This window comes from Marmota marmota, unplaced genomic scaffold (genome assembly GCF_001458135.2).
Source record: "Marmota marmota marmota unplaced genomic scaffold, marMar, whole genome shotgun sequence".
In the NCBI taxonomy this organism is placed as follows: domain Eukaryota; kingdom Metazoa; phylum Chordata; class Mammalia; order Rodentia; family Sciuridae; genus Marmota; species Marmota marmota.
In genome coordinates this window covers 3615793-3642614 of record NW_026000142.1, presented here as the reverse complement: position 1 = coordinate 3642614, position 26822 = coordinate 3615793, and the positions used below count along the sequence as shown (strand labels likewise).

Genomic DNA, 26822 nt, shown 5'->3' with positions numbered 1-26822 from the left:
ACCTTGGAGTTGTTTAACTGAAGTATCCATGGTCAATGGACAGGAATGAAAAAAAAGACTAGGACTTGGGGATATTGTTAAGACTGGTTAATGTTCAGAAAGTTACCTAACTAGAGTAAGGGATGGAACAAGGCAGGACATAACCATGGACAAAAAAAAAAAAAATGTAGTTAAAGATGCTCATCAAATGATAATGTTACAGTTAGCTAAAGAGATGGGAAACACAAGTAATTGGGATTAGTTAGAGAGCTTGTTCTGCTCTGTGGTTTTATGAAAACGTGCTGATATCAGGAATTTATCTTGGAGAACGGCCTTTTGGATATGCATCATACTAATGCTAATCTGATGGGCTTCCCTGTGCTGAATTTACCCTTTCACATGAACTGATACTTACTAATGAAACTGCCTAATATCCTGACTCATCTCTGTTTAAATTGTATCACTTTACAGTGAAATATATTCCAGTTCTTTGGAAACTGATGACTGATGCTGGCAGGGCCCAGACCTGGAAAGCTTGTGATGTAAAATTATGCTTAATGCATTTGCAGGCTTCAGTTTGTCGTTATCTTTCCTCCACCATCTACCAGGGAGTGGGGCCTGACAAGGCCGGGCACCAACTGTCCAGGCCTCATGCCCTGCCCATGCCTTAGTGCCAGCACCACCAGTCCTAAGGGTAGCATACCATGCTCAGAAAGCTTATGCTTTCTATTCCTCCCTTCTCCAAGCTTCCTGATCTTAACCCCCTGCCTGGTGACTGGTGGGTCTGATATATTCAGTCTCACTGGGCTGTTCATGTGTTAGAATGGCCAGAAGTAATTCATGTTTCAGGAAAAAAATTCTATTTTAATAACCTAAGAGCTTTATCATCTTATCTGAAGGAGTTTTTACTTTGCTACAGGCAGTGAGGAATATACTTCTTTTGCATTAGCTTTTTACTCTCCCTAAAACCAGACTAAGTGCCTATATAACTTAATGTGGACAAAGCTAACCCTTTACATAGAGTTAGGTTTACATTCACAGCTAACTGACACTTTAGTTAAGTAAGCATTTAAGTTCCTCTTTTGCCTCTTTGTGGTGGTGTGTATTATGAAATTAAATAAAGTTATTTTAGATAACCTCTTATACATAATGAAAAAAATGAACTAAATCAGTTCACTTTAGCAGTCTATTTCAAAGAATGGGGAATTTCTTATTATTTCTTATGCTGATTGCTTTAAGCAGGTTTTAAGTAATGTTTCATTGCTCCTACTTTCTCCCTTTCTTTTAAAAGACACCCTGAAGCAGAAGTTGTCTACAAAAATTTGTGAGGATTTTCCTTCCTATTTAGCTAAAGTTTTTGGCTCCTCATCATCTCAACCTGAATTTGGGGTGCTGGGGGAAGAACTTGGCGTATCTACTCCAGAGCCCCCAGAAGAAATTTCTGAGTCAGTAAGTAACTGTTTTGCTTACTTTTTGAGCTAATAATGGTGTATTCTATTTTGTATCAAAGACCTTCTTGCTCTGCGCTGTCAGAATCAGCTGGGATATGGATATTTTCATGTGCTTGGCTCCAAATATTACCACCTTGACCCAAGATTTCCAGTTCTGAAACAGCTCTAGGGCTTATAAACAAGAATATGAGATCTTTTTTAAATTCCATATTTGATAAGTAATTACCCACTAAATATTGCAAACAATATTTATATATCACAACTGTCACTACCAAAGCAATCGAGTGCACTAGAATAGGTTAATAATACACTATTTGCAGATTTGTTTATACCAGGGCCACAACTCTTCTTCTTTCATCTGTGCTTCCACTCCCCACTTTGTATCTTTTCAAGTTTTTCTGAAGTATGCACGTGTCCAACTGGTCACTCTCCCATGTTCCATGCCACATTCTTGCTTACTGAGCTTCCAGCTCTATGCTTAAAGTGGGGATGGAAGGGAGGTATACATACATGACCAGGGCTTCCTGGTCATAGGGCATGAAAATAACTAGCTCCTGAATGAATTTTGAGGTAAATGTGACTGTCCTTATAGCAAGCTTCTGGAAACAAATTTAAGCCAATCATACCATGAGCAGTTAGTAGGTTATTTTAGGTGCAAACTAGTAAGCAACTCCTACAGTCTCTTCTTCACCAATTTATGACTAAAGCAAGTCTAGACTGGTGTCTGCTACATATACGGACATCCTTTAGCAAGTGGGCAGGCACAGTCATGCCCTGTTCTTTAAGTTTGATGAAGTCCCTGTGTTACTCTCTCTCTCTCTCTCTTTTTATTTTATTTTATTTTATTATTTTTTTGGTATTAGAGATTTAACTCATGGGTATTTTACCACCGAGCTACATGTACCCCAGTACCCAGGCCCCTTTTATAAAATTTTAAGACAGGGTCTTGCTAAGTTGCTTAAGGTCTCACTAAATTACTAAGGCTGGCCTTGAACCTGCAATCCTCCTGTCTCACCCAACCAAGTTGCTGGGATTACAAGCATGCACTACTGTGTTATCCTCTATATACTTGTTTTATTTTTATGAGGTGTTGGGGATTGAACCGAGTGCCTCACACGTGCCAGGCAAGCTCTCTACCACTTAGCCACAACCCCAGCCCCTGTGTTATTCTTTTATAAAGACTTCATTGAAATGAAAGAGCATCATGAACAAGAGTAAAAATAGCTGGGTGTGGCGTGTTTGCTTCTGATTCCAGTGACTTTGGAAGCTGAGGCAGGAGGATCACAAGTTAAAGCCAGCCTCCGAAACTAAGGGAGATCCTGTCTCAAAACACAAAATAAGGATTAAGAAAGGCTGGGGATATGACTCAGTGATTAAACACTCCTGGGTTCAATCTCTAGCATAAAAAAAAATTCTAACATCACCTTCTATTAAACTGAGGCCTCAAGAAACATTAGATCAGTAATGGGACCCAAGGGCATTCAGCCTAGGATACAAATCTTAAGGGCACAGACTATAAGTCTCACTAATTTTTATACCCTGTTCCAAAAAGAACAGAAAGGCCTGCAACATATTTTTGAGTCCCATAAACACTGACTTCAAGATGATTAATACCAATTAGGGCCACAAACTGCCCCTGGATTGTTTTGAAATTAACACACACTTTTATACCATGTGGTCTATTCCAGGGTCAGCACACTTTGCTTTTCATAAAGGGTCATATATTGAACACTGTTGGCTTGAAGGTCATTCAATTTCTGTTCTAATTAGAAGTCTTTGAAGTAAGAAAGTAATCACAGATAATACTTTAATGAATGAGCATTACTGTGTTCTGATAAAACTTATCACAAAGATAGGCTTTGTGCTGTGGTTCAGTGGCAGAGTGTGGTTCAGCATGCATGAGGCTTTGGATTCAATCCCCAGCACCAAGACAAAACAAAATAAAACAAAAACTTTTATAAAAACAGATAGAGACCCAGACTTGGCTCAGAGAGATTTGCTGGCCGTGGTCTATACTGAGCATTTTAAAGTAAATTATATACAATAATATACATAGTCTATCTCCTCCTGAGTACCATCTGCTGCTGGGACCTTGCCTCCTTGTGTGACTTATCACTTTGTCCCTCTTGTCAACCCATGTAAACAATCAATTTTCCAATAGGTATTTAGATGCTTCCTAATGTCTTCCTTAAAAAGATTAAGCTCAGGATTCATCTGGCAAGTAGTGTTTAAACTGAACCCTCCTCATAATCATTGAATCACATTTCTGCTGTATTAATACTGATGAATTTCAGTAGCACATATTGATCATTTACTGCTATGCTAGGTTATGCAAGGTGGTAACTCTTAACACATGGTTTCTGCCTGAGAGAAGGTCACACAGTCCAGCAGGGAGATAGATAAATACAAGATGCACTGATGCTTTAAGCGTTTTCTCAGAGCTATGGATGAAGCATGAGAGATGGAGCATTTAATCTCAGGGAGAATAGTGGAAAGTACCTTAGTTGGCTTGGGATGAGGGTAAAAATATCATGAACTGGGTGGCTTAAACAACATTTATTTCTCACAGTTCTGAAGACTGGGGTTTAGGTTTCAATATATGAATTTTGGAGGGACGCAGCATTTAGTCCATAACTGAAGGTTTCACAGAGGATGTGGCACTGACCCCAGAGTTGACAATAACTAAGAGTTTTTCAAAGGAAAAGTAAAAAGGGAAGCGTATTCCCAGCATAGGGAATATCTAGGCACAGGCTGTATCGACAGGGGCATGGCATTTCCGGAAAAGGGGACAAGTTCAGTCTAACTGTAGCCTAGGGTGTGTATGGAAGAATGATGAGAGTTAAAGCTGGACAGGTCATTTGAGGACTGATCATAAATGGCTTTATGTGCCAACCCAAGGAGTTTGAACTTCATCTATAGGCCAGCTAGCCTGGAGACAGCAGAGGAATTTGTAAAGTAAGGGTCCTGTGGTCATATTCGTTCACAAAAAGAATAACCCTGGTTGTAGTGTGACAGGTAACTAGGAAGAGGAGTGAAGAAACCAGATATGAGGTCTGATTGTCTGGGCAAGAGATAGCAAGGCCCTAAATTGAGGCAGGGGTAGTAGGAATAAAACAGAGGCACAGGTAGGAAAGCCTTTCCTAGCAGAATTAGCAGAATTAAGCAATTGAGGGTTAGGGAGAGGGATGGGTTTTGATATGACAATTGGGTGCCTGGATTGGAGATAGGCTAGATTGAAATATGGAGATTATAGGACAGGGTTTTTAAAGTTATAAAATAAGTTTAGTTTGTACCATGTAAAGTGCCTGAGGAACATTCAAGAATGTTCTGATATGGAATGAGGAACATTAAGGCATATGCCTCTGATGTCATGTTGCAGGAATTTGATGACTCTGAGAGTCGAGTGACATTAACAGACCATAGCAGATGAAGCATTCTAGTAACTGGGGAGGGGAAGGAACAAGAAGAGAAAATCCAGAATAGTTTGGATTTATAAAACCAATTGCTGCAAGGAGGGAAACTGAGCATTGGCCAGGTCTCTCTAGGAGGCCTTTGGTTGAGGTAGTGGGAGCTCACAATGCACCTGAGCTTCTTAGCCCCTCTTGTTGCTAGACCTTCTCACACTGGTTCTCTCTGCAGAAACACCAAGTCAATTGTGAATTTTTAAGCAATTAGTTTCTTAGTAGATATTTTAATATGAGAAAACATGTATGCATTATTTTCATCTTTAAATCTGAAATATCCTTTTATCTATAGTCTGCCTACATATAAATATAAAAACATTTGTATTTCTGTGCCTATGAAGCTATCTTTGTTTAATACCTATCGGTTCAGGTTGTTTCCTAGCTTACTCTAGGGAATAATGGAAAACCAGTAAATAATCTCAGAAGTTTTTTGTGTTGCTTTTTCCTTTCTCTGTGGTTTTTATTGCTTCCTTCAGATACCTAGCTTCTTTCAGTCTTTCATTCTGTCTTTTCTTCTTCCATTTCTTTCAAAAATCTGTTCTTAGGGGAAAATCTGACATCAGTTATTTACACTTCAGTGTGCAATCTAAGTCTGTGATTTCTACCTCAAAGAAGGACCAGCATTTTAAGCATTCTATTTAACTGTGGAATGAGATTTGATCCTGATTTACATGTGCTCTAAGTATCTGGGAACAGGTATGTTGGGAAATATGGAATGCAGAAAGATCTCTTCCTACTAAAATTTGTGACATTAAGCAACCTCCTGCTCTATTTTGCTCACAGGCCAGTTTCAAGAAGCTAAATATGTATGTACATTAGAACTGTGTCTCTCCTGAAATCTCTGGATAATTTATGTTTTCTTCTGGAATCTATTGTGTTAATAATTATTTATGTGTGTGTCTTAACTTTCCTAGTGCATTTAAATTTTTTAAGGACATGATCTTTGTCTAAACTTTGTGTCATACTTATTTAAAACAGTGCTTTGTTTTACACACAGTAGATGCTCAATAAATGTTTATGACCAAATAAATGCCACACCAGTTGTTGAGTTAAAAGAGAAATCTGAAGATTTTTTTTTCCAATGAAGGACAACAATTATACTGTAATAAAAAGATTATACTGTAATAAAAAGATCCTTATTTTTATGGTAGTAATAAAGTTAACACTTTCATGTTCATTTATTCTTTCTGGTCCAGTTGGGTTAAGGTTTCCAAATAGGAATAGGGCAATAAAATTCCATAAATAGGAATAGGGCAATAAAATCAAGTGAACTTCATTTTATTAGGCCAACTGGTCATATCCAGTAATGGTCCATTAAGCCCATAAGCATATTAATTTCCTGCATGAAGTCACTTTTTGTCATTCTGAAAGCATTAATAAATAATGTCAGTGTCAGTTTATTTGTAGGAGTTGGTTTCTTATAATAATACCTTAGGTATTTTCTCTTCTTGAAGAAGTAGAAAGAAACCCTATATGCCCTTTCTGAAAGTTTCTTTTTCTGTTATTATGAAAAATTATTCCTTGACTGCAAGTAACTTAGATAACTGGCAGCAAGACTTTTTCCTCTCGGTAGAAAGGAGACTGTGGCATTCCTGTGCAGAGTGATTCCACAGCAACATAGTGATTGACACAGCCAAGCTGGCGTGGGAGGTCCCTCTGGTTAGCTCAGCAGGAGGAGGCACAGTGGAGGAATAAGAGGGCGTTGTTAGTCTCCTTGTTCTGAGAGCATCCTGATTCTTCCTGCCAGTCTTCAGTCTAGCATGCAGGCTCCTCATTTCCATGAAGAAAATGTACATTCTGTACCAACATATATTACAGAAAATTAGCCTAGTGGCTGACTGCTGGCTGTCTCGCCGTCTTTGTCTGACTTCTGTTTTATTTTAGTCCAACATCTCCATTTCCATTTCACTGTCACTAACTCTCCCATCTCATACCTTCTTTTCCCCACAATTATCATTGTTTCTTACTCCATGTCAAGATCCATTTAAGTAAAGCCACTTCTGAGACCAGACTCCACTGGACATTTTTTTTTAAAGAATGGGAGCACTGAGCAGATTCAGACTTGATGTTGGAATTGAATGTCTTTTCCTTTCCAAATATGACTTTGGGCTCCATCCTCAACTCTGATGTGAGACCTTTTAATCATCTACCTGTGCCCTGAGGCCTGTTCCCTTCTACCTCTTGTAAGGTCAGAACTTTGCTCCAATGGTGTGCCATTTCCTACTAATATTTCAGATTTCTTCCCTAGAGTCAGTAAAGAGACTTCAGACTCACCCATCTAAAAGATACCCCAAACCTCTCTTAATTTACACATCCTGCTTGCTAATATCCTATCTCTTTCTATCGTTGTATAATAAAATTATTCCTCAGGCCAGTCGTTGCTGTCTCTTTGTCTCTCTTTCTCTCCTGCTCCTTGCTCCCTCCCCTCCCTCCATCTTCCATTTCTCTCTCTCCTCTCCCTGTTTCTCTCCTTCCTCTCCCTCTTTCTCCACCTCACAGTCCCACCCAACCACCCACTCCCTCTCACTGTCATTCATTCAAAGCTTTCTGACTTCCCATTCACTCAGGAAACCCTCTGAAGTCAGGTTACTACCTCTACTATGCCATTGAAATTCTGCTAGAAAGGCCACCAGTGACCTCCTTAATTTCCAGATCCTTACTGGACTGCTCTTTTGCATGTAACACCATGGCCACTGTTTCATTGAACCTGTTTTCCTTGACTGTGAGAGCCCTCTCTTGTTCTCCTGCCACCCCTCTGAGCACTCTGTATCAATCACTGTTGGGGGGTAATCTTTGCCTACCCCTGAAACATCAGAGTCTTGATTTTTCTGATCTCTGTCCTCAGTCTGCTTCTCCTCTTCTTCCATGTTCTCGTTCTGAGTTCCAGTGTTGTCCATGTCAACAACTGTCACATTTGCTTCCCTAGACCAGACTTTTTCTTGGCCTCATAGTCACACATAGTCTTGGCCTGTGCCCAGGGGATTCCACAGACATGCATCGTGGAATATATTCACAGTGCTGCTTCTCCAGATGTCCTTTTATCTCCTTCCCACCAACTTGCCAAGTATCCATAAGAAGACTGGGATGAGGTGGTAAGCCTGTCCTCACAGCACTACTGTCTCCTTCAGAAAGTTCCTATCATCCCTCTCTCTGCTCGCCACCACTCACCCTCCTCTCCTCCTTGCCTCTGTTACTTTAGATCAGAACTGCTTCATTTCTCACCCACATTAATCATATCATATGGCCATAATTTGTGTCTTTGCTTTATTTTCTACATCCTTTCCAGCTTATTTAATACCTGTTAATAGTGTCATTTTATTTATGTGTTTCCCCTTTTAAAAATAGCATCATCAAATTATTTCACTTACACATAATTTCATTTTGGTTGAATTTTCTTTAAAAACCTGTATAAAACACAATGGCATATATTTTAGCCTGGTACTAAGCCTCTGTGACAGGAGAAATAGTATAAAGTCTGAGTGCATCTATATTTTCTTTGAATCTTCTATGCAAATAAAATTGTGTAGAATGCTCAATCATATTATACTGACTACTAAGTGAAGTAACCTATTCAGAAGCCATAATCAATGCTATTGAAAACCTCAAAAGACATGGGACCAGGCCTAGTGGTTAGTTTAATTTGTCCAATGACCAAAAATAAATGGATTTCCAGAAATTAAACCGAATTAAATAAAATGGATTTCCAGAAATTAGACCCAATTAATTATTCACAAATGGCCTTAAGTTAGTCACATATATAGATGTTGTTATATTGGTTAATATAACAATTTACTTATTTATAAAATAAAATTAATATTTTCATTGTGATCAAAAATGCAATTCTTAATAAAACTCTACATAACAACTAACTCTTATTATGTAGAGATGCTGGCTAAGCATCATAAATCACTGAGAATAGATTTATTACCCTTAGAATCTGAGATGCTTCTATACCTGGAAAATTTGATTTGTAGTCTCAATACTGAAACTAAATACTTAATTTCCTCAGCTCCAATGACTGTATTCTTCCTATTTTACTTCTGAAATTAGGACGCATCTATTAAATATGTGTGGTCTTTTTCAAAGACTGTTAAGTTTATCCTGTTATCTCACAATGAATGAAATTCTAGAAGTGAAATCTGATAGCGGCCTGACATCTGACTGAATCATCTCTCCTCTTGAGCTCTGTTTTCTTACCTGTAAAACAAGTGATTATTATCAAAATGTTATTTTTTTAAGTATATGATTACAGCAGTTCAAAACTTGTACTGGGCAATGTCATAGTAGTGGGCATTATACTAATGTGTGAGAGGGGTTTAACAGAATAAAATCCTGCATTCCACCTTCATGAAAGAAAGCTGCAGTGAATCTGGGAGGTGCAACCCAAGCTCAAGGTGTTCCTGAGGGTCTTGCAACCTTGAAATATAAGTAAAGAACTTTCTTTTGAGTACTTGGATTTAAGTGCTGAGAGTCCTGGCAAAGAAGTGTTCTCCCCTGGGAAGAGTCCACCAAGAAGGACTCCTGAGAAGCCGGACACCTTGAAGGTGCTGGCCGTGGAGCCATTTGGCAGTAGCAGAATCCTCACACCCAAATGGGAGAAATTTGACCTGCAAGGCTAGGACAAGGCTGAATCTGAACACAAGGGCTAATGCACAAGGTAATTAGCATTCATCCAGAGCAGACATGAGCTCAGAGTTGAAGAGCTTGTCTGTGATATATAAAAGATTCTGGGTAATGAATTAGGAGGAAAATGTTTGGAAATCAGAAACCAAAAGACGCTTTGGAATGGTGTGTGGCATGGTCAGCGATCCTCATTAGCTCATGCATTCATATTCTGCGGATGTGGCAAAGTCTGTTTTCCTCCTATTGAAGATCAGCGTGAAGACTGAAAGAGCATGATGATAACAGATCTGCTTGTCCAGCTGCATGGAGCAGTCCTGGACTCCAGGTGTCAGCCCCCACACGCCCCAGACACCTCTTTTGCGCCCCTTGCTATGGTGAGCCCCTGCTTGGAACTGGAACCATCCTTCCCTACTAAGGGAGACCAGTGTGGCAGGAATAGAAACGTGCGCACCCATAGGCAGGTGTTTTTAGGTTTAATATGTATAATATAATAAACACCTGAATGCACACCCTGCCCCCAGAAGTGACCAGTGTTTCCATTTGTTTACTCTCCAGAGATCGTTTTTTATCCTCCTCTCCAGAGGCAGCCACTAGCAATGAATCAGTGTTTATTTTGCCAGTTAAATATGAGTGCTTAAGTCCCCATCTTACAGTTGGAAGGTTATGTTAGGGCTGATCATTTTTATTCTAAAAACTATGACCTTAAAGCCTAGAGGAGTTGAGTAATCCAAAATTGTCTTTCTTTCTTTCTTTCTTTGCACATCCTTATTAAGTTTGGCCTGAAGAGAGTGTAATAGGAAGACTCTAACAGTCTGTGAATTTATTCAGTGCCTTCTCTACGCTATTGAAATAAAAGAAGAGAAAATAGAGAATAAAAGGAAGATATAAAGAAAAAGAACCAATGGCATTGTTCAATATCTCTTATCAGGGCTGTGATGTTTATATATGTGAACTAGGAAATGGTATAAAATAGTGGCAGGGAGGAACATTTTTCTTTTTCCTCTACCCTCTTAAGCTCTAGTCTGGAGCTCTGTAAATTTGACTGACAAAAGACAGATTAACAAGAAGAAAACAAACAGAAGTTTATTAACATGTGCAGCACACAACACATAGGGGCATTCAGTGATGAATAACTCAAAGGGATGTTAGCACTGGGAGCTTGTATAGAATCCTAACAAAAGGACAATAAATTTGTAAAAAAGTGACAAGACAAAAAGGATTTCGAGTTTCCAGGGTAGCAAATTGTGGGAAGGTGAATATATGGGGGAGCTAGTGGAAGATAAGAGCCAGTTATGTAGAGTCCTCTGGTGCCAACTCTGGGATAAGAATTTAGGGTGGTCTTCAGTGATTAACTCTGTCCTTCCTGATAGAGAACGAAGGACATCTTTATAAATTTAGGTCCTGCTTTTAGGCAAATGGAGAAAGGGCAGATAGCTTTTTCTGCATCTGCTTCTTCTCAGTTGCCTCAAAATAAATCAACATGCAAAAGTGGCATATTTGGGGCTGGCATGTTCTGCTTCCATACAGGGTAGGGCTAAAGGGTACACTCTGTATATTCAGCGCCACGTACAGAAGAGTCAGAAGGTATTGTGCATTATCTAGAAGAGGAGACTCTGTACTGAGTAGTTACTGGAAGTTTTATAAATGGAGAGCAACTCTAAATAGGTTGCAGTGAAGGGTTGTTTTTGAGAGCCTGAGGCAGAATGAAGAGGAAGAAATGAAGGGTCCTGGAACATTATCATCCTACAGACAGTATATCTGAGGGTCATAGTGGCAGGTGAGATCGTATTGTGTGGAGGGGGCAGATTATGCCAGGGGTCTATAGATCAGCTGGAGAATTTTTCAACAGTGACACTGGTAATTTATATATCTTTTCAATCATAATAGCTAGTAAAGGGTAATAGTTTAGGAAATACACTCTCACTGAGTGTTCAAATTTGTAAAATAAAAAAACATGTTTGGAGGGGACTTTGTCTCAAAGCCTTAAATATATGTGTTCTTCAGCCCACAAAGTAGACCTGAGGTTTATAATAGAAGAAAAAAAAAGGAAATAAATTTCAAAAAAGACCATTGTCATTATAGATATTCTATATTTAAAATAGTGTTGCAGTCATGGTAAAATATATGGAATGATCATAATATATACTAGGAACATAGTATATATTAAGAATGAAAAGCATAGAAAAACAAACATGCAGCATTTTTTAAAAAAATATGCACATTAACTGGGAAAAAATTATACCTTAATATTAACAATAATTATCTCTGGGGGGTAGAATTACTTCTGATTTCTATTTCTTCTTTTTCCTTGTTCATGTTTTCTAAAATTCCTTTCAATGAATGTTTGATTTTATAATAAGTAAGAAAATTATAAAAATTACAAACCATAACAATTATGCATTTGTTCAAATATCTGAAATATGTTGATCCCGAAGATTGATGAAAATAGTTTCATTTATAAAAGAAGTTATGCTTATTCTAGAATGTAGTGTAAATTACAGTTGTCAAAATTCCCAAATGACCATGTGACTGAGAAAAAACCCAGACATTCTTAAGCTTACAAGACATAAAGAATAACTTAGGCGGTCTCAGAACAGAGTTAGGTAAAGATTTAAAGGCTGAGTTAATTCATTTAAGAAAACGGTGCTCCCCAGAGCACTTCAAAGGAACATTATCATCCTACATACAGTATATCTGAGGTTAGACTAATATCAGTTGGTTTTTAATGTTTGATAAACTACTCTTCAAACTCTTATATTTTGCTTATCATGACATATGCAAGCAAAAAACAATGGTACTTCTTTCCTGATATGGGGCTTAGTTCTCCCCAATGCAAGAGACTGAGAAAAATTTCTTCTAGCCTTATAATTCTCAAGTTCTATGATTGTAGCAAAAGCTAACATTCAGATTGCTGTGTTACTCACAGTATCATTCTGAAATAAAGAGGAACCTCAAGTGATACAAAGTTGTACATTCATTTAAACCACTTTGTGTTTTGAAGTCAGTGAAAAGTTACTATTATATTTGAATTAAGTGCTTTTTGTGTAGGGCCAGTGACCAATTCTAATGGACTTAATCTGACTCATGTAGCAGTACTTTAATAACTTTAAAAATATACATACATGAGTATTAGAATTAATTAGCTCTTCCACCATGGTGTGTGTGTGTGTGTGTGTGTGTGTGTGTGTGTGTATGCACATGCCTACACATAGGTATGCACACAGCATCAAATGCAGGATAGCTGAGATAGAAGAGAGCAACTGATGATGACAACTGCCTCTTGTTACAGTGTAACAAGGGTGAAAAAGCATCCCAGGTAACTATGTTACCTCATTCACAGATAAACCTATTTAAATAAATTTTTAAAAAAAGCAAGCAAACAAACAAACAAACAAAATAACAAACAAGTGGGGAGCATGCAAGGATAAATAACCATACTGGACCAGAATTGAGGTGAATCATTGATTCAACTTCGTATAGTTAGGATCCAAATAGGGGGGAAAAATAAAAAAAAAGAACATAATTGTTACCCTAAAAGATTTGCCTAACTGCTGGAAATACGGTCAAGAAAACTGACACAACTTTTCTTTTTTTTTCCAGCAAAAACTTTTCTTCCTTGTTCCATTACATAAGGTGAATTTTGATGAAACCTGAAAGTTTTAGTCCCAGAAATTTGCTTTTGAAATTATATTGTTTGTTCCTTAGATGTCCAACATATCTTAGAAATTAAGTACCCACAGCCTTTAGCATCAGCTGGGATCTGGGTGACAGGAAGGGCAGGTGTTTTCAGCTGAGACTGGGCAGCAATCAAATTAGATGACAAATCATTGCTATTGTTTTCATCTCAGCTGTGTTATTGTCCTCTACCACCCTGATTTCCATTCTCAAAATTGATTGGAATCATGGCACATATTTTGGAATGCATTGTTAAAATCTCTAGTGTTATAAAATGGATAGAAAAGGCCACGAAAACATTAAATTAGTGGTTATTTTCCCTCCTTATAGCAGTGACTAAGAAAAGAATGAAGTTAACCCCCTCCCAACCTCACATCATTCATACCCTGTACACAGAGCTCTCTGGAATGCATCTGTGCTTGGAGGTGGGCAGTGTGTGTGTGTACATAAACACTTACGCAAAGTGGTAGGGAAATTCACAGCCCAGCTATTCAGAGATGCCTGACACAGAGAAGGAGCCTTATTTCCTGAGCTTTTATTTGAAATAGTAAGTATCAGAAAGTTGGGGGTACATAGCCATGCGGAATTTTTCCTCAAATGTTCCCAGAAGCAAATTAACTTTTTTATTTGATATTATCATAACCAAAAAAAATATAAATACTTTTGTGTGTGTGTAGTTCAGTGTCCCTGGACCCGAGCATGAGGAGAATGAGCCTCCAGGGCCGACGTGGGCTCATAGCTTGGTTGTTACTTCCTCATCTGAGGCTGTTGCCACTCTTGGGCCATTGCTCAGCACCCTTGACAGTATGAAAACCAGAACTCCAAGTCCTGGACTGATTTTATACCAGGATAATTTGGTGCACAAAGGTAAGAGACACCTAGCAATCAACTGCGGTACCTACCACATGAGGCAGGCACAGAAAGATGGTCTCTAAAATCGGGGAGGGTGGAGGATGGGAAAGGCAGCGGAGCACAANGGCATTTGAGGTTTTGACCTCTTGATTGTACAAGAAAGAGAAAAAAAAAGATAAAAATTTAGATTTTGATTTATCAACATATTTTCTTTTTTTTTTTAAATTGGTTTTATTTTTTAAATACATGACAGTGGAATGCATCACAATTCTTATTGCACACCAACATATTTTCTATGGAGTTAATATATATGAAAAATTATATATATGCATATATATATATGCATTTTTTGTGAAATATGCAAGAAAAACAACATCCCTGTTTAGATTGGCTTGAAAACAAGTTATACAATATACAATATTTAGTTTTTAAGAGCAGAGGTAGAGGAAGTATGTTTCTTCCTATTTGGTCTAAGGAGCCTTTATAAGAGCTGGAGAGAGAACTCATTTGCTACAGAGAAATGAAACTTGTGACTCAAACCAACTCACACAATAAAAGTCACAGGCACAGTTATCCATTTGGTCTTTTAATTAATTTATTTATTGGCTTCTCCCACCTTGGATTAACTTCAGGTAGGAAATGTGAATCAAAGTACTATGGAGAATCACAAAATAGAAAGGGATTTAACATTGTTGGCATGGTGGTATGGTCTTGTAGTCCCAGCTACTCTGTCGGCTGAGGTGGGAGAGTCACTTGAGCCCATGAGTTTGAGGCCACATGGTGAGACTCCATTTCAAAAAAAAAAAAAAAAGTAGAAAAGGATTTAGCATATTGAAAGTTCTGTGATTAGAAGAATCTCATTAGTATAATATGACTTTATTGTTATGACTCGCCTTTGCTTTCTTACACTGGGTACATTTCTGAAGTTTATTTGTAAATTGACTTTAGAATGTCATATTTTTAGCATCCTATAAGAGTTGTCCTTTAGAGGAATTGTGATATAAAGAGCCTCTCATTTTCCTGCCTTTGGTGACTTACAGGGTTTTTCTTTTTAGGCACACACAGTGATACTTTCTATGAATAAACTGAAGGTGTAAGTCATTTTCATTCCAAATATTAACTTGATTTAAAATCAAATCCAAAGTAAATGGAAGAAGTCCTATCTTTCTCATATCAACAAATCCCCACAAAAGTATTAATAAATAAATTCTCACACTTTCAGGGAAATGTGCATTTTTATTGGGGTTTCATAAAGATCAAAAACTTTTGTTTTAAATGAATGAATATGTAGTGGTAGAGTTTCAGGTAGTAGGCAGAATATTTGGGGTTTTTTGGATCCCTTGTTTCACTCATTTAGAATCATATTTTCTTAGTTGGTCTGCTAATGTGTCGAAAGCATATTTTAAAAACATAACTGCATAAAGCTTTTACTTTTCATCCCAGTAAAGAAAAACCTCTAGTAATGCATTATCTTTTTCCCATCCCAGATCCTAGATGTTTGGAAGACTTGAAGCCTGGAAACTGTGTTGATTATGTAGTTCGATGGTATTATGACAAACAGGTCAACTCGTGTGCCCGCTTTTGGTATAGTGGCTGCAGTGGCTCAGGAAACAGATTCAACAGTGAAAAGGAATGCCAGGAAATCTGCATTCAAGGATGAGTAAGTAAATTAACCTATCTCTATTGAAAGCCCAGAAAGAATCCAATACAAAGAGGGCACCATTTTGTGATTTTATAATTTAAAAATGTAATGAAATCCTCACAACAACCTTATGATGTGGGTGGTGATGTTAACTTCTTATATAGATGAGAAAGCTAAGACACTGACAAATTTAGTAGCTTGTCAATTGTCAATTAACTAAAAGGTGGTGGAGCTGGGGACTGGAACTCAGGGCTGTATAACTTTGATACACAGGCTCTATCTGCTTCATGACCTGTGATCTGAGTTTGATTCCTGTTAATTCCTGTCATACATATTATGTTAGGTCAAACACCCACCTCTGCCCATGGCCCCACTCCCTCACACCTTCACACCCTTGTCACTAGCAGAAGGTAAGTGGTGGGGAAGGACTTTGGTTAAAATTAGAAGTGATCAGGATTTTTTTTTTTCTGTAAGTGGACACAATACCTTTATTTATTTATTTTTATGTGGTGCGGAGGATCAAACCTAGTGCCTCACACGTGAGAGGCAAGTGCTTTACCACTGAGCCACAACCCCAGCCCAGTGATCAGGATATTTTTATGCATGAGTGCTGGTTAGGCATGGATAAGGTGAGGGCAGTGAGATTTTTGCCATACATGCCCCAAAAGTGATAGTACATAGAAATCAATCTGAATTAAGATTACTACAGTGTATTATAAACTGTTACTTCCTGTTTCTCCAACATGTTTGATAAGACCTTCATTGTATGTTTCAGTTAAAAATTTAGACACAGCAACTTTAAAAGTACATGAATGGAATTTTTGATTTGATGGGGATGGAATGAGAAGGCACTTGGCAGCCAAGAACTACTTGAAGCCCACATCTACTTTTGAGCAGGATAATTTAAAGATAGGACTCACACTGAAAAATGAGCCATCGAATTGAAATATGAGTAGATGGAGAGTTCAGTCTGTCATTTTATAATAATTTTGTGACATCAAGTCTGGGAAGACCATTAGTTCTTAGCTGAGCTCAGACAGCATTTGTACGGATCATCTGACAGCATACTTTCTCCTTCTTTCAGACTGTGACTCTCATTCAAGTTCAACAATACAGAAAAGAACTTTCAAGGAAGAAGGAAGTGGAAGAATAGCCATCTTATCAAAAATAATATTATAATTCTGGGATGTAATTAAAATTGTATTATGTAATATTTGATACTACAAAAGAGTCCTTGTAAATTTAAAAACATAATTGGATGAACACCAGTGAACACATCATCACCTAGGGAATGAACCAAACATTACCTACTCTATTGAAGTTTTTCAGTGCCATCTGCCACCACAGCCCCCCATTCTATGCTAGGGACATATTTTGAACATATACAACTGTTGCTACTGGTTTTATAGGTACATTTACACGTAAAACTATATGTATCTCTAAGCCATGTTTAGTCTTGAATATTTTAGAGCTTTGTAAAAGTGGCAGCAGACTTTAGTCTTCAGCAACTTCCATTCAACTTTATAATTAATCATATATTTTTCCCATATAAAATATATTCCTAAATAACTTATTATTTAGTTTTTTGAGCTTTAGAAAATTGGTGTTATAAATGGATATGGTGGCATATACCTATAATCCTAATGACTTTGGAAGCTAAGACAGGAAGATTGAAAGTTCAAGAATGGCCTGGACAACTGAGTGAGACCCTGTCTCAAAAATCAATCAAGCAAGCAACAAATTAATGAAGTAATTAATTAATTATATGGGCTGGGGACAGCTCTGTGATAGAGCACTTGCCTAGCATGCTCAAGGTCCTGGATTTGATACCTATCACAAGAAAAAACAAGTATTAAAATTGTGTTATATAGTTCTCCATTGTTTGCTAGACTATTAATTGTTTATATGCATTTATTTCACAGTTGTGTAATGTTTATGTGAATATACCACAATATATTTAACCATTACTTTGGAATGATCAAGTTGTTTCTATCTCCTTTTTTTCATTATTTTATCAACATTGTCATGAAAGCTTTTATTCATGTCACATCCACATCAGTGTTTTTCTAGTGTATATTGCTTGGTTGCAGGGCATGTGAATATTCAAAACTAGTATATATCATACCAATTTTTCCCCAAAGTGTTTGAACCAATTTATTATAAGTTCCCAAGAGTTATACAGAAGAGTTATCAGAGTGCTTAATTTTGTTAAGTTGAATGAAAATGGTATCTTGTTTTAAGGTAGCATTCTCTGGTGCCATCCTACAATGCCTAGTCAGCATCTGTGCTGCTGTTTCTGAGAAATGCCTATTTATAACTGTGGGAAATTTTTTTTTATTGGACTTTTTACCTTATTGAATTCTTGGAGTTTTGTTTGTTTTTTTTTTAATATAGTCTGAGTTTTAATTCTTTGCTTGGATTTGTTTTGCTGACATCTTTAAAGCTTATCTTTTAAGTTTTCTTTCCCTCCCTTCATTTCTTCCTTCCTTTCATTTTTCTGTCTACCTTGATTGTAGAGCAGTGAGATTTACCCATCTCCCCTTTTGCAGTTAACACTTTTTGCTCCTTCTTAATGCCTCTCAGCTTCTCGACCATCTTTCTTGGATGAGAAACTTCTCCAGGACAAAAGTCATTGAGTTCTCATCATTTCTCTAGATTCCCATCTTTATACCTAGTTATTCCTTATTAACTTATTCACTCCTTGATAATTTCTAGATGATATCTTTTCAATTTGTTTAATTTTCTTTAGTTGTCCTTGGCATGAAAGTATGAGCTATATAAATACCTCCCCCCCCCCGCCCCCCCGGCTAGGGATCTATCCTTGCTAGGCAAGTGCTCTACCAATGAACTATAACCCCTAGAATTCTATCAGTTTTGGGTTAGGGCTTCACATGTTTTCTCATTTCCTGGAAACTCATCAATGCATTAAAAAGTATATATCAGCCACCATAGTTTGTTGAAAAGTAGGACACTTCAGGGTATCTAGGCTGTTATTTTAGTGGGATAAAAAGTGTTTTTATTCCTCTTTCAAGCTTTTCATAACTGTACCCCCACAGAAAATTGATATGCAAACATATTATAAGGTCGGTTTGGGTATTTGTCTCTTCTTCTGAAATATCCTTGTTTTTCTTCCGTAACTAGCAAAGTCCTAACACTCCAATGACAACTGGGAGGTTTCTTCCTTTGTGGTTCCTTCTTATCCCTATCTTGCTCAACACCAAGGACCCAAAGTACTTGGTTTATGTCTCCGTTCTGCACATTCTCCACAAGCTGAGCCGCTTTGTACTTTTTTTGAGGCACATCTGCATTAATTTCCTTTTGCTGCTATAACAAAAGACCACAGGTTTGGTATCTTAAACAACAAAAATGTGTTATCTTAAAGTCCTGTACCTCAGAAATCTGTTGCGGGTCTCCATGGTCTAAAATCAAGGTGTATGTAGGGCTGTGTTTCTTCTGGAGGCACTGGAGGAGAATCCATTTTCTTGCCTTTTCCAATGTCTAAAGGCTACCCACATTCCTTGACTGTGGCCTCTTCCTCTGTTTTTAGAACCAGCAACTGCAGGTTGATGTCGCTCATGTTGCCATCTTTCTGGTTTATAGTCAGGAAAGGATCTTTGCTTAAAGGACTCATATGATTAGATAGGTCCACTTAAATACTCCAGAATAATCTTCCTGCCTCAAAGTCCTTCATTTTGGTTACACCTACAATGTCCTTTTTGCTATGTAAGATAGTGTATTCACAGATTTTGGAGATTAGGAAGTAGACATCTTTGGAGCCCTTACACTGTCTAGCTGCTCTTGGAGCAAAGACGTCCATACCTTGTTTGTCTCCATGTCTCTACTTCCTTACACACAAGACAACCTCAATAAATTTCTTAAAAATTGAATTCATTTTATAAAAGTCATTACATAAATAAACAGCTACTTGCAAGAGAAATATAGGAAAATTAGGGAAAAAATCATATCAGTTTAAAAGGAGGCTAAGAGAAAAGTGACATGTCAATGAGTGAAAACTATTACCTTCTGATTCACTTTGAGATTAGCACCCACTCTCTCCCTCCCCACCCACCATTAGCAACCCAAAGGGAGAAGTCAGAGGGATTATTGTCTAACTAGATTAGAGATCAAAGAAAACAAATTGAACTTTGTGTGAATTAATTCTGGACAAGAGGCTGATGGTTTACATTCCATTATTTCCATTTTAGCATACTCTTAAAACTCCTAATGAGAACATTTCTTGACAATTAAAAAGCCAACAGAGATGGGAGAGGTACATGACATTTTGTTTTTCTATTCTCATGAAAAAAGGACGGAATGTGTATATGACATGCTGAAAACAAGAATATGTATCTAAAGAAGTCTCCATTTTAAATTAAGACATGAAGAAATTTTTAAAATTTTATTAAGTATTAATGATGTTTCACAATTTTACTAATAAAAAATCATTGGTATGTTAAATATCTCTGATGATTATTTCTATTATATTTATTTACTGGAAAACTCAGCTTTAGTAATTCCAATAAATGCTCTAATCAGGTGTTTGTAGAGTATTCTAAATGTATAAAATGATAGGCTTCATGACTTTAGTCTTAATACTGATCTTAAACACAATATAAGTAAAAAAAATCAATGAGAGAAAGTTATTTGCAATACCGTGTAACAGAAATTTTTATATGTCTAGTTAGCCCAGAGATCCTGCAAATCAAAGAGAATAAAAAAAGAAAACTAGGAAAATGAAAAGAATTAGCAATTCAAAGAAAATGGACAATAAATATATGGAAAGATATTCTAATTAAATTATGGTAGAAATGCACATTAAAACAGGCCCAGATAGGGTCAGGGTATATGAATAAGTACAAGTGATTCTCCTGAGAAGCCCTGTTGAGAACCACCAATGGGTATTTGAATTCTGCCAGCCTTAACAGACAGCCTAACATTTGACTTGAAATGTTAGCTGTTTAGCTTGTAAGGGCCCAGCTAACACCAGAGGAAGAGACCACCAAGAGACTGACTTTATACAATAAGCAGGAGGGGGTTTATTGAGATTCCAGCATGCTGGGGCTCCGTGCCCACTCGAGAAGGGAAAGCAGCCCAGAGCCCAGAGCCGGGGTTGAACAATGCTTAAGTACACTTTTTTGGGGGAGGGCGGGGACTTTACATACATCACAGTCTCCTTTAACAAATCACCATACACCGTGGGAAAGTCAAACAACAATTCTTAGACTTGATTAGTACATACATTGGCCGGAACAGGGCAGGCTGGAGTGATAGGTCATTCCTAAGGAGGGGGTTACATTCAAACTGATTGGTTCGGGCCCTGTATGCCTACGTGACAAGCTGCACAGAGCCCTAGGCTATTAATCAACTAAATGGCCAGTAGGGCGTTGTCTTAACTGCCTCAGGAATTTCAGGTTCTGGATGTAGCAGAGGAACTTAACAATTCCTGGTCCTTCACTTTTTAACTCAGGCCTTGCAGCTTAGAAACTTTACAATGCCCGGTCTTTTACATTTTAACTCAGGCTTTGCAGTTTAGAAGCAGCTTAGAAACTTTACCCTTTCAAGCTATTTTATGCCCTTTCCTTCTATGAATCAATAATTTAATGTCTTTAGTGAATAGCATTGCAAAGACATATTTTGTTGAAATGTCCAAGATTTTTTCTCCTCCTCATGGCATCTTGAAGTGAAATGTCACTAAAATAGGTTAGAATAGTCCAGAAATGTGTGCATGTGCTTGCTAAAATAATGACAGTCACAAATCATCTTTCACACATTTATTTGTGACATTTCATTTTTTATTTTTTTTTTAAATATTGAACTGACTTCACTCTAGGCAATGATTATTTCTTATCATTTCATAGAAATCAGTGCTCTTTGAAAAAAAAATCTTTGAACAATTTACTTAAAGTCATACCTGATTCTAAAACATTAGAAATTTTTGATCTTATTTTAATCTGATTAAGAAAATAATGGCTCTTAGACTCACCCAGATTCCTTTAGAGTCATGTATCTCCTTGGTTGTTTATCAGATTTAGACAAAAACCCTGAGGGACTTGTCTAAAACTGCTTGGGTTTCTGGTAGGACATTTTCTCCTCCTGCGGCAGCCCATTTTCTAGGGAACACTGACTCTCATTGCTGTAACCGGAGCTGGATGCCTCCTGGCTTCACCCCTCACACATTCCTGCTCCGACCTCGTGGAGCCATAATAACGATTGTGTTATTATTTTAAGATAGCCAATATTTAAAAAAAAAAAAAGCCAATATATCCTCTTTCATCTGACTTTGTCAGCAGCTTCTCCTGTTTCCAGCTCTTTCCAGTCCTATCCTCCAATTCTGAGCATGCCCCTCCAGCTTCTGAAGATATTCTTGGTGACTAGAGAGGGGTAAGTTAGCACATCCTGTGTTCCAAGTATTATATTCAATAGGGATTCCACCCAAGATGGCTGCCACATCAATTGGAGACAGGAAAATTTCCCTCTATCTTGGAAGCAAAAAGAAATATAAGAATTACATAATAGGGTATGCATCGCCCCCCCCACCACCCCCATAGTAGGGGAAATAGGTAGTAAGGTAGTAGGAACTTAGGAACTCAGGGACTTGCACTTGCTAGGTAAACACTCTACCACTGAGCTCCACCCCCAGCCCCATAAAGGTAATTCTAAATAGCAAATTAGGAATTGTGGATTGCAAAGACAGCCAAGTACAGACTTCTCTCCATACTTTTCTCTGAAATGGACTGGAGGCTTCAATTTTATTTTTACCGTCCTTCAAATTTGCCCTTACACTCCCCACTCAAGAGTTTCTTGACATTATTTTAAAATACTAATGAAATTCTCCAGTTATTTCCTCCTTGGCATATTAGTTGGTGTTATGTTAAATTTATCATTTGGCCATTTTTCCTCTCTTGCATTTTAATGAGGAGAGCTATGTTTTGCCAGTATCTGGAACTTGGGATTTTTTTCAAACTGATTCTATTATGAATAGCACTGCTCAGACTTGCCTTCAGCTGTTTAAAAGGCAACAATAACAAAACCAGAACATGTCCCTGCTGGAAAACACAAAACCAACTCCTTCCCTTATGTAATTATCTCATTTCTAATCTTCTAAGAAATAAATATTGGAATTAGTGCAGATTTTCTCTGTGGTGTATTACATGCTTTATTATTAGAAAAACATTGACAAATGCTGTAAAATTGATAAAAATTGTGCTGCTTCAAATTTTGGCATATTATTTAAGCTGTTCCCATGCGAAAAATTTGAAGCAAAGTCTACTAAATTTTGCTTCATTGCAAACCTGAAGTCCCTCTGTATTCCATTTTTACATGAGTGTACAACCCCCAGCCAGTGACCTCATCTGACCACTGAGAAACATTCTAGACTTTCTTCTTTCTCATTCCTCATGTCTGATTGCTCAGTAGGTCTGGACCAACTTACTTCTTCCTGTTCCTCTCCACTGTGGACTCTTCCTTGCTCCTGGCTTCCCAATTGGCTTCCTCACCTCCAATCTTACCACTCACCTCTCATCTCTACCTACACAGTGCTGGGGAATTATAGTAATTCAGACCCAATCATCTTCCTCCTAAAAATGTTTTAGGAGATCTCCATTTTATTCAACATAAAGGGCAAGCCTTTTAGCATAGTATTCAGGGCTCTTCAGGACCTCACCACTGCTTATATTTCTAGTTTGTTTCCCTCTGAGTCCTTGGACATGCTCTTCAACACAGCCGTACTCAACTGTAGGCCCTTTTTGAGAGCACCATTCATTCTGTTTTGGAATTTCCTCCTTACTTTTTTACTGCCATTATAGGATTCATTCCCTATCAGAAGACAAAGAGCTACCTTATTTTTTTTAGAGTATCAGAGCTGGTCTTTTTATTAAGCAATCAATTTTTGCTGGACATCTAAATGTTTCTAATATCTTGCTATGATGACCAATGCTTCATCAAATGCCCTTGTACCCATTAGTCTTCAAGTCAGTATTGAATATATTTACAAAGACAAATTGTAAGGACAAAGAAATGAACTTTTGACAGATATACCAATTACCCTCCTTAAAGATTGTACAATTTGCATCCTCCAACTTATAAGCATGGCTGGCTTTCCTCCTCCTTACCATCCATGAGTATTATTAGGTTTTTAATTTTTGTCCATTTGATGGGTGAAAAAAGAGTTTCACTTTAGTTTTAATCTGTATTACTCCCATTTTCAATTTTTTAATATTGTGAAATATTGGATCTATATAATAGAAGTTGCATGTTATATATAAGCAGGTTATAAGTTGCATAGTATATTAGTGTACATTATATATAAGTAGGATATAAATTGTATGTTTTACATAAATAATCATTTAATCATACAAAATCCTGTGTATCTAGCCCCTCAATTAAGAAACAGATCATTACAGTACTGTTGGATTCCCCTCAAAGTTTGCCACCAAGTGGACGAAGTTCAAATTGATGTGAAAATAAGTTATAATGATGATTTGGGATGTCCAAGGATGTGTTACATAAATCTCTAGGGCTTATTTAGTCAGCAATGTGCTATGTGGATCCTGAGGTTAGTTATCCCTATAATACCCTGTGTGGGTCCCTAAAGGTCATTACTTTGGCACAAGACAGACATTAATTAATTGCAACCTGGGACAGTAAGTTGGGCTCCTGCAATGGTTTGGGCTGGGAGAAGTTACTGAAATACTTCAAAAGGAAGTAGCAGGAAGTGAGGGACTGCTTACATGGGAGGTTGCAGTATACCCCTTTCTTGAATCCACTTAGACACTAGAACATTTTTAGAAAAACAGCAATAAAATAGAAAGAGCAGTCATTTTTCTTAAAATAGACATAAGGAAAAAAACTGGAGCATTTAGAAGTATCAATTATTAACATACCTGGGAAAGAATTTAATGATAAAGGGAACCATATCATTCTAAAGGAGACTATGGCCAGGTATTTTTATTTTTTAAGTAACTTTTTAAATTTATATATGACAGTGGAATGCATTACGATGCTTATTACACATATAGAGCACAATTTTTTGTATCTCTGGTTGTATACAAAGTATATTCACACCAAATCATGTCTTCGTACCTGTACTTTGGATAATAATGTCCATCACATTCCACCATCATTTCTAACCCCATACCCCTTCCCTTCCCCTCCATCCCCTCTGCCCTATCTTGAGTTCATCTATTCCTCCCATGCTCCTTCTCCCTACCCTACTATGAATCAGCCTCCTTATATCAGATAAAACATTCAGCATTTGGTTTTTTGGGATTGGCTAACTTCACTTAGCATTATGTTCTCTAACTCTATCCATTTACCTGAAAATGCCATGATTTTATTCTCTTTTAATACTGAGTAATATTCCATTATGTATATCACCACATTTTCTTTATCCATTTATTTACTGAAGGGCATCTAGGTTGGTTCCACAGTTTAGCTATTGTGACTTGTGCTGCTATAAACATTGATGTGGCTGTGTCCCTGTATGCTGTTTTTAAGTCCTTTGGGTATAGACTGAGAAGAGGGATAGCTGGGTCAAATGGTGGTTCCATTCCCAATTTTCCAAGAAATCTCCATACTGCTTTCCATATTGGCTGCTGCAATTTGCAGTCCCACCAGCAATGCATAAGTGTACCTTTTCACCCACATCCTTGCCAACACTTATTGTTATTTGTCTTCATAATAGCTGCCACTCTGATTTGAGTGAGATGAAATCTTAGAGAGTTTTGATTTGTATTTATCTAGTTACTAGCGATGATGAACATTTTTTTTCATATATTTGTTGTTTAATTTTATATCATCTTCTGAGAAGTGTCTGTTTAGGTCCTTGGCCCATTTATTGATTGGGTTATTTGGGGGGTTTTGGTGATTAACTTTTTGAGTTCTTTATATACCCTAGAGATTAGTGCTCTATCTGAAGTGTGAGGGGGTAAAAATTTGCTCCCAAGATATATGCTCTCTATTCACCTCACAGATTATTTCTTTTGCTGAGAAGAAACATTTTAGTTTGAGTCCATCCTATTTATTAATTCTTGATTTTAATTCTGGTGCTAAAGGAGTCTTATTAAAGAAGTTGGGGCCTAATCCAACATGATGAAGATTTGGTCCTACTTTTTTTTCTAATAGGAGCAGGGTCTCAGTTTTATTCCTAGGTCCTTGATCCACTTTGAATTGAGTTCTGTGCATGGTGAGAGATAGGGGTTTACTTTCATTTTGTTGCATATGGATTTCCAGTTTTCCCAGCACCATTTGTTGAAGAGGCTATCTTTTCTCTAATGTATATTCTTGGCACCTTTATCTAATATAAGATAATTGTAATTTTGTGGATTAGTTGTGTCCTCTATTCTGTACCATTGGTCTACCAGTCTGTTTTGATGCCAATACCATGCTGTTTTTGTTACTATTGCTCTGTAGTATAGTTTAAGGTCTGGTATAGTGATGCCACCTGCTTTTCTCTTCCTGCTAAGGATTACTTTAGCTATTCTGGGTCTCTTATTTTTCCAGATGAATTTCATGACTGCTTTTTCTAATTCTATGAGGAATTTCATTGGGATTTTGATTGGAATTGCATTAAATCTGTATAGTGCTTTTGGTAGTATGGTTATTTGGATAATATTAATTCTGCCTATCCAAGAGCAAGGTAGATCTTTCCATCTTCTAAGGTCTTCTTTGATTTCTTTCTTTATGGTTCTGTAATTTTCATTATATAGATATTTCACCTCTTTCATTAAGTTGATTCCCAAGTTTTTTTTTTTTTGAGGCTATTGTAAATGGGGTAGTTTTTCTCATTTCCCTTTCAGAGGATTTGTCACTGATATACAGAAATGCATTTGATTTATGGGTGTTGATTTTATATCCTGCTACTTTGCTGAATTCATTTACTAGTTCTAGAAGTTTTCTGGTGGAATTTTTTGGGGTCTTCTGGGTATAGAATTATATCATCAGCAAATAGTGTCAATTTGGGTTCTTCTTTTCCTATATGTACCCCTTTAATTTCTTTCATCTGTCTAATTGCTCTGGCCAGTTTTTCAAGAACTATGTTAAATAGAAGTGGTGAAAGAGGGCATCCCCGCCTTGTTCCAGTTTTTAGAGGGAATGCCTTCAATTTTTCTCCATTTAGAATGATGTTGGCCTAAGGTT

The 26822-nt window shown here is 37.3% G+C and overlaps 1 protein-coding gene across 6 annotated transcripts in view; it reads left to right on the top strand.

Annotated features, from left to right (window-relative positions):
* The window catches only part of Col28a1 (collagen type XXVIII alpha 1 chain), a 156988-nt gene extending 139324 nt beyond the window's left edge, over nucleotides 1-17664 (top strand). For 4 of the 6 annotated variants that reach the window (XM_048785979.1, XM_015488243.2, XM_048785982.1 and 1 more), the window contains 4 exons: nucleotides 1271-1428; nucleotides 13870-14059; nucleotides 15532-15704; nucleotides 16771-17664. In XM_048785979.1, coding sequence (XP_048641936.1) covers nucleotides 1271-1428; nucleotides 13870-14059; nucleotides 15532-15704 — 521 coding nt within the window. In that variant the 3' untranslated portion in view covers nucleotides 16771-17664. The other 2 variants (XM_048785978.1, XM_048785981.1) reach the window with 2 other exon arrangements.
* Nucleotides 17665-26822: the final 9158 nt, after the last annotated feature.